The sequence below is a fragment of the Pyrgilauda ruficollis genome, unplaced genomic scaffold (genome assembly GCF_017590135.1).
Source record: "Pyrgilauda ruficollis isolate IOZ18807 unplaced genomic scaffold, ASM1759013v1 scaffold48, whole genome shotgun sequence".
NCBI lineage: Eukaryota > Metazoa > Chordata > Aves > Passeriformes > Passeridae > Pyrgilauda > Pyrgilauda ruficollis.
In genome coordinates, this window is record NW_024526377.1 from 307599 (window position 1) to 317760 (window position 10162).

Below are 10162 nucleotides of genomic sequence, written 5' to 3' on the forward strand. Positions count from 1 at the left end.
CCTCAGACAAGTTTCCCACATACCTCCCTTAGGTATGTGGGAGGTCTGTCCTCAGGTATTTAAGGAATAGATGCTTCTCCCAAAGGGTTCACTAAAATCTGGCTTGGTCATTTGGAACACAGTTGCCAGGCAGCAGAAACTGGAGTCACTTTTTAGTCTTTACCTAGACTGTATAATTTGCAGATTTTCTTATTTTTGTTAATTATCCCTTACTAGAAAACATCTTGCCTTGTCTGGTTTGCTTCTGTATTAAGCACCAAAAAGGATTAAAAATGTCATTTTGAGAGTATGAGATGTTAAAGCACTATATATATATATAACTGGAAAAGTCTTTTCCTTCTGAAGGTATCTCTTCCACAGTGATGTCTCATGCTGCCATGGTAATATGACATTTGATAAAGTCTGAGCCACTTGCCAAGCCCTGACCCCTCTCAAAGTGTGGGGAGATATTCTGTGTTGCAAGCAACTCTGATGATCTATTACCTCTTAATCTTTTTAATATGGCAGGACAAGTTCCAAATGATCAAATTACATGCAATTACTGCACCTATGAAGTGACTCTCGCTGGAGAGCCGCTGCCATCAAGTTGTGAGCAGTTTGGAATTGGCTAAAGGACAATATTAGAGGAAGCTGTAACTAACCTTTTTATTCTAGACCAAGAACTCACAAAATACATTTTGTGTTCTATTTTTCAGAATGTTTCTTGCAGGCAGAACAGGTGCTGGGAATGCCACTTCTTCATTCAAAGCTGATTGTGCAGGAGAAGAGATTGTGGGAAGTTCAGTCTGAGCAATTTGCAAATGGCCCAAGTCTAAATTTGGGATATTATTCAGGAACACCTACACACCTACAAAACTCTTGCTAGAAGCTGCCCTCCCATCTCCCCAGGTCCCCAGGGATGCTGGGGCCATAGCACAGAACAGCCACCACCACCCTCTGTGCTTCCAAGCCCAGAAGCACATCCTGAGCTTTTTCTTTTATGAAGGCTCTTCTCAAGCACAGGTGTTTTAGTAGGAGGAGAAACTCCTGAAAAATATGCTGGAGAAATAAGTTCTTTATCTGGACTGTACTCAAGTGTTGTGCCTACAGTGAATGTGAAGTGACTTTCTGAATTAGGAACCTTTTTTCTGTGAGTGACTCTCTACAAATTCAGGCTTACCCTGATCAATAGAAAATCCTGACAATCACAACACAGCACCACGTAACCAAATATCATCAAGCAAAAATAGTCTTTATTCAAATTTCATGGAAACGGGGATCACTGTACTTTGCAAGACAGGGAAAAATAAAATAAAAAAATTTAATATAAAACAAGGATATTGTCACAATACCAGAATATGGAACTATAGTTATTTTCCCTATAGATTACTGCAAGTACCTCTATTTTTTTTTTCCTTTTGACTGTGCTATTCACAACTTCGTAAGTCCAAAAAATATGGAACAAAAGTAGTATGAAACTTAAGACTTAGCACTTCCACTAAATGGCAGACATCAAAGGGCAATCGAGGGCAAAGTCTGTTGAATCCATCATACCTACCTATCAGTCATCATTGTAATCCCATAAACCCACCAGGGCACAGTGCTCATTCCCTGGGCTCATTCCCCGCAAGGCTCTCCTTGGAAAACAGGGCAATTTGGGGGCTCGAGGAAGAGCTGCTTGTAAAGAGAACCTTTCTATTGGATAGAAAGTGAGTGGAGCAGCCTCACACCAGAGAGCACTGCAGGGAGAGAGCGCTGCAGTTAATGACAGACAGACCATCAGGTTGTTAAAAATACACAGCATCGACAGGGTTTCTACTTCAATCACTTGGTTACAGCTACTAAACATGTACAAAAGACTTCTCCAACCATTCCAAGTGGTGTGGCAGCAAGGTTAGGATCTGGAGCGGGACCTTGACCGCGACCGGGAGTGTGACCGAGAGGCAGACCTAGACCTGGACTTGGACCGGGATCTTGGCTTTGAATGAGATTTAGACCTGGAACGAGAATCTGATTTGATATTTGGTTTGAACTTGGAAATGGACCTAGACCTGGAGCGGGACACCGCATCCTCGCCCTCGCCTTTCGCCTCTTTCTTGTCCGACTCGGATTTGAGCTGCTCCTTTTCTTTGGAGCCTGACCTGGACCGCTCGTGGCTGTCCTTTCTTCTCTTCTTGCTGCTGCCTTTGCTGTCTCGCTTGCTGCGCCTCTTGCTTTTCTCACTCTTGCTGTGGCTCCGGCTTCTACTTCTGCTGTCATCCCTGCTCCTTTTCCTACTTTTCCTTTTATCCTTGCTGTGGCTCCTGCTCCTGCTCTCATCCCTGCTTTTGCTCCTGCTTCTACCCTTGCTAATGCTCTTCTCCCTGTCTTTGCTTCTACTCTTCTCCTTGCTTCTGCTCCTCACGCTCTCCTTCGCCTCTCTCCTCTCCTTACTCCCACTCCTGCTCCTGCTCTTTTCCTTGCTGTGGCTCCTGCTCTTGGCTTTCTCATCGCTGTTATGGAGAATGCCCTCAGATTTATCCTTGCTTTTGTTTCGGGATTTCTCTGCACTCCTGCTGCGGCTCCTACTTTTATCCTCTTTACTTGGAGTCCTGCTTTTATCTTTCTGGCCTCTGCTACGGCTCTTGCTCCGACTACGGCTCTTGCTTCTGGAACGGGACACAGACCTGAAAGTGCAAAAGCAACAGAAAGCTCTGCTTTAGAGAGGCAAGAGCTTGAGCAGAGCGTGCAGAGAATGGGAGGGAAAAGAAAAACAAAGTGTTCCTGCTGCAAATTTAACATGATGCTTCTTCCAAGACAAAGACATACCTGGATCTAGATCTGCTCTTGGAGCGGCTGCTACTAGCACTGCGGCTCCTGCTCTTATGGGAGTGTCTGCTTCGAGAGCGAGACCTGCAACACAAGGAACCACCTTCACATTAGCACATGTCCATGGGGAGCTTGTGACCCCCGTGGGGAGAACCCCATGGGGCTAAAGCACCTTTCAGCAGTCAAATGTTCAGGGTTACACAACACAGTTACAAACTCAGAGCGCCCTCTCCCCACCTCTCATCCCTGCTGCCACGTCTGGCTGCGAGCAGGGTGCTAATCTGGGAGAGAATATGCCAGTTTATTTAAGGGACAATCACTTTCCCAATCAAATCACAGTTTGAATATGGTGAGACACTGGCATTAAGTTTTGATTTCAGATTTTTATTTCATAAGCAAGTTCTTCTAGGAACAGTAAAGATTTACCTGAGTTTTCTTGCAACAAGTTCTACGCCAGAATGGAAAGGGGAGAACACTTGGTGCTGCTGAAGCAGCTCTTGGTCAGTCAAGGAAAGCAAAAAATCTCTGAGAAACAGGGAACAGGTGGAGGTTTCCAAGCTGAGAAAGAACTGTTAGTCCTGGTGCTTGGAACAGAACACAGTGTTCACAGCTGAAGTGTTAGAAGCACCTTCTGTTTCATTCCATGAGCATGGCTCCACCGGCCACACAGCTGCTCCCACAAAGAGCAAGGGCTGAGTTATCAAGGAAGAACAGTGACAAGTGTTCAGGGAGCAGGTCCACACATCCACCAAGGGAAACACCTCAGAACACAGCCCTCATTTGCTCTGGATATTAATACGTGCTCAAAAAACTAGACCTGTTGAGAACTCCAAACATTTTGAGTGTTTTGGAACCCAAAAGTCTCAATCCGCTCTATGTTCCTTAACTGCAGCCTGAGATATGTTACAGACATACCTTGAATGGCTTCGGCTTCTGGAGTAAGAGCGGCGCCGTCGCGATCCAGGTCTGTCTTCCATTAATCTAATCTTTCTGCCATTTACTTCTGTCCCGTCCAGCTTTTCAAGGGCTCTTTTCATGTCAGAATAGGATTTGAACTCAATCACACCTTCATTTTTCCTTCCTTTGTGTGCATCTGCATATGTCACTTCCCCTGCCTGACGCATATAATCCTAGAGGAAGAGGACAGAATCACCATCGCCTTGAATCTAGAGCCAGGCTTCCAGCTGACCCTGCTCACTTCTGACACAATGCTCCCTGAGCATCTTCTATTCACAGGGATGTCAGCAAGCGTTTGACCTAAGCAGCATCTGTAGTGCCAAATAACACACTATGACTTCACACAGTTGGTGTGATTAGAACCAGGTTGATAGTTTTGAGCCAAATTATAACTTAAGGTCTCCCACTTCAAGTCTTACATCAAATATGCTCGGGGCTCTTAAGTTTCAAATTACAGAAGTGATTAAAGAAGTAAAATGCTTGCTCTCCAAATCATGTTTTCAAAAATAATTAGGAAAGGTGATAAAGGTTAAATATGAAGAGGTGAGAAGCCCACAGAAAAGCAGACCTCCCTTCATCCTCCACCTTGTCAACATAGCTCGTTCTGCAGAAAAAAACCCACAGAACTCCAAGCTCAATTATTTTTCCCACTTCATGCTTCCTGGCTTCTCCATTTCAATTCCTAAACCCCTCTGTTTATCAGGGGTCTGTTCTGCCCTGCTTTGAGCAAGGCAGAACAGGGCCTTTGCCAGGCCAGGGCATCTTTCAGCCCCTGTGGAAATTGGCTGCAGCGGAAACAGGGCACAGAGCTCTGATTTGGTTTGTTTTCAACCCAGCTACTCCCACTTTAAGTACAATGAAATGAAAGGTATTCCCAAAAAAGCAGTAATGCATCCACTGGAGGATTAATCATGCCATGCTCTACTTAGGATTTTAATACCAGAAGCAAAGACAAGCTATTGATAGTGTGAAGCATTAACAACAACGACACTGGAAGCATCTCTGTACGTACCTGAACTAGTGTAAAATTCACTTACAGACCAGTTTCTACTACGTCAAAGTTTGTTTAGAACAAATTTTACCCTTAAAAGAGAACCATAAGAGAAAGTGTTCCAGTAAGAACAAGTGGGTTTAACCATTGCTGCTCAGTTTGATAAGGAAGCACTAATCTTTTTGCATCCACTATTGAAATCCTGCCCCCTGAATCCATGATGTGGATAATCACGAGCCAACACGTCACCTCTAGAGTACTCAGAGGTACCGTGGGCTCCACAGTGTCACTCAACACCTCCACTACTAAGAATCACCTGCCACTCCTTTGGACTTCAAAAATAAGTTTTTGGCAGAGATTTTTCATGATTATTCATTCTGGAAGCATCCTTTCCCTGAAATTCTCCTTAAACCAGCTTCAGATGATGTGGAAATTCCTAATAGAGACTTTGCAGGAACACTGCTTTGTTTCAAACAGCTGTAGCACCTTACAAGATGATGGGTTAAATCCAAACTGACAAGGGCAAACTGCTTCATCTCTAGTGCATCCTACCCCTGGCATGATTTGAGTATCTTTTGACAGGGCTTAAGAGAAGATAAAACACACCTGTACATGATGTTAGCTGGTGCTAAGGATAAAATTATTCTCCCACTGTCCAGTGCCACCAGTTCTGCAGGTGCAACTCCCAACCTCTCATAAATTATTTCATATATGCATGCTCCTGTATTAAGGTGTGTGTAACTTCCAAAAACTACTCCCCATGGAGTTGCTCAGTTGGAGCAAAGCAGAGCTGCTCATCACTTTGCCTTGCTGAAGATGTCTTTTACCCTTTGTGCTCTGTAACAGAGAGAGGGTAAGGAAAGGGGCCCCATACCTTCAGATCCTGCCAACTGCAGCGGCTTGACAAATTTTCCACAATCAATCTGTATTCTGTACGGGTTGGGGGACCGTACTTATCTCTTCCGCTTCTTCTATAACCATATCCACCTTTAGGAGGTGACAAGCAGACAGCAGAGCTTCAGCCAGGGAAATGGAGCCTCGCTCTCCGCCCCGATGGAACTGCTCTGCCCCGGGTGTTCCCAAAGACATCACAGAGCTCCCCTCAGGGCTAAATCCAACCCCCTTTATGTAACACCTTACAAAGACCCAAAGCATTTTAAAACAGTTTCACTACAAGCTTGTAATTAAACAAGGCACAGAACTATAATTACGCTAGAATTAACATGCAATTATATTTAATATTATTTTTTAAACAGTTTGAAAGAAGAAACTGAATAAAGCCAGTTGACTAATATTACTTACATTGCTTAAAAGCTTTCTGAATATCTGACATGAATACAGCTTTTCAGGCACCTATTTCAGATTAATCTCATCTGTCTCTAACCCTTGGGATCCTCACCACCCAGGTCTAATGGGAAAAGCTTGAGGTCGTCACATGGCTTCTTTTTTTTTTTTTGGACAGCCAAGGGCCACAAAGGTCAAAGAGCCACTCATGGAAAGGTACCCCAAGGTCAGCAAATGGAACAGGCAGTCATCTTAGCCTCAAAGGACGCTTTCAATTAAAACATTGAGGTCTTTGTTAAATCTATGTTAAACATCACATTGTAAATAAACGATTCACATAGTTAAACAAAATGATAATAATAAAAATGGTACAAGAAACTGTGTTTATTAATGTATCAATTAAAAGAGTTTAATACAACAAACAAATTAATAAATATTCAGATTAACAATTACATTTACAGTTACAGAACACTAGTCACAACTTCGTATTGCTTTCCTTTTATATTACTTTTATAAAAGAGTAAAACAATGTTTTATTTAAAATAAGCCATGGATACAAATGCACAGGTGCTTACTGCGTCCAGAACCGTAACTGCTGTCCCGGCGTGGGCCCCGGGCATGCTCCACGATCACTCTCTCCCCACACAGATCTTTCCCATTCAGCTCATAAACAGCATCGTCAGCATCTCGCAGATCATCGAACTCCACAAAGCCGTACCTAGGGACAGGGAGGGAAAAGGGATCACTGGGAAGGAACTGAACCGGAGATATCTGTGTTCAAAAGCAACTCATGGGTTCCTGCAGAGGCTTGTGTATGCTGTCCTGCAGATGAGCCTCCCGAGCATACTTGAGGGTTCAAGGTTTTGAGCCTTGAAAAAAACCTAAAAAAATGAAAACCCTTCCAAAAACAGGGACAGAAATAGGAAGGCATGAAAACACATTTGCTGATTCACTGAATTGAACCTAAAGTAATTCTTCATCAACAAAATGATAAATCATGTGAGTGTAATGGCTGAATTAATTTGTTAGCAAGAGACTACTATCATGGCATACCCTTTGATGACATCAAGGGTGTTATCTGTCTTTTTAAAGGTAGAAGTTCCCCCCCCCCGCCCCCACTAAAAGTAAGTACTATCCCACACACCAAATAAACACAGAATCACAGAACTGTTCAGTTTGGAAAAGCCCTCCAAGATCAGGGAGTCTGACCATGATCTAGAGATGGCCTTCACCATCCGTGGAAGTGCCCAAGGCCAGCCTGGATGGGGCTTGGAGCAACCTGGGACAGTGGAAGAGGTCCCTGCCCATGGCAGAGGGTGGAGTGGGATGGGCTTTAAGGTCCCCTCCCACCCAAACCACTTCTCTTTGGAAAGCAACACTGATTTTGAATGGAGGTAGATGGAAGAATGGAAGTTTGAAGCTTTAACCTGTGTTCCTCAATCCACTGTAGAAGTTACATCCCTCTGTCCTGCAGGTGTTATATTAGGATGAAGCCTTGAATTCTTCAGAGCTGCCCAGAGTAATGCAGGCAGGTAAGCAGAGGAGTAGAACTAGTTTGGTTTTTTTCTTAGAGGCATCACAAGCAGATTTTAGTGTGTTCACAGAAAATAAAAAGCAGGCTGAAATGTTCAATTTTCTGGTCACTTCATACATTCACTGCACACACAGAGCTGTGACTGTCAGTGCAGCTCTGAGCACAAAGGAGTGTGAAAACTAAGAGCACACAATTAAAAATTACAATTTGAAATGGAGAATCCTATATGACCCACATTTTCATTTCCCCATCCTTCCCTCAGGTAATAATCGCTTTAAGCCATTGAATTTCAAGCTCAAATTACAAGTAGTGAGTCCCAGCTAAGCTTTTAGAGCTCTGTGGTGTCACTTTGCATTCCATTGCCTCGCAGTTTAGCTGCTGAAACACCCAATGCAGGATCCACCAAGGAGAACCCCCAGATTTCCAGAAACAACTCCAAGAATCTCTCCAGTCAAACACCATGCAGGAAGTTTGAATGTTTTCCTAAGCAATACCAGAAATAAGCCATGGAGGAAGGCTCAGGAGAGCACAGCTCAGCCCAGGGGCTTCCCAAGCACAGACACAAACCTGACTGGCTCAAGTTGCATTTTTGACAAAGAATTTAACTTCAAATCTGTCAAAAGACTTCAGAGTACAAAACTTAAAAAACCAATTAAATTGACTTAAAAGCAGAAAGACAAGTCCCTTTACCACATCAGCCACATAACAGCAGTTCCACATCTGTTAAGAAAGTTTAGTTGGCTTCCCTTCCCCCTCACCTCCAACATGTGTGAAGCAGAAATACTGAATTTGGGTCTTACTCAGCAACAGGAAAACTGCCCCCCCCAACATTTCTAAGGATACACAGCGGGACTGGAAAACAGCAGCCTAAGGTATTTCAGCTAATCTTCAACAACACCTGAGGCTGTGTGGGTTAAGACACTGACACATGAACACTTGTTTGCTTTAATAATGGAATTTATTAATCTTATAAACCTGTTAAATGTCCACCTGCCAGCACAAGCAGCATTAAAACTTAATGAAGCTCTTTCACTTTAATGCTCAAGGAGCAACTTGTACAAGAAATTCCTCTTCTCTACTATAATTAATACCTGCCTCTCCTGGCTATATAATGATAAATCCATATTCCATTCAGTCTTTCTAAGGAAGGCTTCAAGCTGAGTTTCTTGGAAACAGCAAAGGCACTCATAAGGCTTTGGGTGTTGGGAAAAACTCCACCAAAAATGGCAATTTGCTTTTTCTTCAAAAATTCACACTTGAAGGTCTTGACCTGGTGGAGCAGGATCCAACCCCTGGAGATGCAGTGAGGGCTCAGTTGCTGGAACAGCACAGGTAAGAACACAGAGGTATGGTGGGTTTGGGGGGGGCAGAACACACCCCTGGACAGCCTGCAGGCTCTGGGAGCAGCTCTGCCCCCCATACCCAACACAATGGGGTTCTTTTTGGGGAGGTATTGTCCTGGGGTGCAGAGGGGCCTGGGGGGGCCCACAGGGTGACACGCCCTCCCTGCAGAAGGCAGGGCAGCACACAGATGAGCTGGCCCTAAGAACTGAAGTGGGACTGAGCTGTCCTACCCCCCAGTTGTCACAGCAACGCAGGTGTCCTGCCTTCCAAAAAGGAGAAGCCCACCCACCCGAGCCGTCCCCAGAAGGCGAGCCCAGGTGTCCTGCATCCACTCGAAAAAAAGGGGAACCCAACCGTCCAGCCTCCCTCACCCCTGCCCAAAGGAGAGTCCAGGCATCCGCATCCCCCCCAAGAGAGCCACAGCCATCCTGCGCCCCAAAAAAGGCCCAGACAGCATGGCCCCCCTTGACAAGAAGGGGAACCCAGGCATCCTGCTGCCCACCCCAAAAGGGAACCCGAGCATCCTGCTTCCCCAAGGGGAGAGCCCAGGTGTGTTGCTACTCCCTCGCAAGGAGATCCCAGGCAACCTGTCACCCTCCCCAGAATGGCAAACCCAGGCGCCCTGCCCCCCCCCAGAAAAGGGGGAACCAACGCATCCTGACCCCCTCCAGCAGGGGCCCAGACGTCCTGCCCCCTTCCCCGCAAAAAAAGGGAGAAACCCAAACGTTCCGTCCCCCCCCAAAAAGGAACCAAGCAGACTGCCCTCCCACAAAAACAGCCCAGCCATCCTCTCCCCCGCAGAAAGGGCGGACCCAGCCACCCTGTCCCTCCGCCAGTGGAAGTTCAAGCGTTCTGCCCACCCCCTAAAACAGAGAACCCAACACACCGCCCCAATAAAGGGCCAGGCTTCGCGTCCCCCACCAAGGGGGAGCCCAAGCTTCCTGCCCGTCACCGCACCCAAAGGAGGCGACCCAGCCGCCTTGCCCCCACTACTGCCCAGAGCGCCCCGGCGGCCTCTTCCCCCGCGGCCCCTCCAAGAGCCTCAGGCCCCCGGGGAGGCCCGGGCCCTCCCCTCCCGAGCCCGCGCTCACCCGTTCTTGAGATCCACCTCGAGGATCTTGCCGTAGCCCTTGAAGAAGCGCTCCACGTCGCGCTCCCGGGCCTGGTAGCTGAGGCGGCCGATGTAGACCCGCGGCATCGCGGGGCCGGGGCTGGGCCCGCGGGGCGTGAGGGGCCCGGGGGCCGCGCGGCCGCCTGACGTCACG

General features: G+C 46.3%; 1 protein-coding gene across 1 annotated transcript; it reads right to left on the reverse strand.

Annotated features, from left to right (window-relative positions):
* Nucleotides 1–1212: 1212 nt before the first annotated feature.
* On the reverse strand, nucleotides 1213–10162 carry SRSF4 (serine and arginine rich splicing factor 4). The gene is made up of 6 exons (XM_041479356.1): nucleotides 9989–10162; nucleotides 6595–6737; nucleotides 5610–5722; nucleotides 3703–3917; nucleotides 2788–2871; nucleotides 1213–2645 (listed from the first exon to the last, which is right to left on the reverse strand). Exons 1-6 carry the CDS (start codon nucleotides 10093–10095, stop codon nucleotides 1874–1876), a joined length of 1434 nt encoding a protein of 477 aa, XP_041335290.1. The 5' UTR covers nucleotides 10096–10162; the 3' UTR covers nucleotides 1213–1873.

Bases quoted from the DNA above. Each gene is read 5' to 3' on its own strand.
- SRSF4 (XM_041479356.1), bottom strand. From the start codon at position 10,095: ATGCCGCGGGTCTACATCGGCCGCCTCAGCTACCAGGCCCGGGAGCGC. The intron at 6,738-9,988 runs GTGAGCGCGGGC...CCCTGTCCCTAG, and splicing joins GAGGTGGATCTCAAGAACGG to GTACGGCTTTGTGGAGTTCG. The intron at 3,918-5,609 runs GTATGGGGCCCC...CTCTTCCTCTAG, and splicing joins GCAGTTGGCAGGATCTGAAG to GATTATATGCGTCAGGCAGG.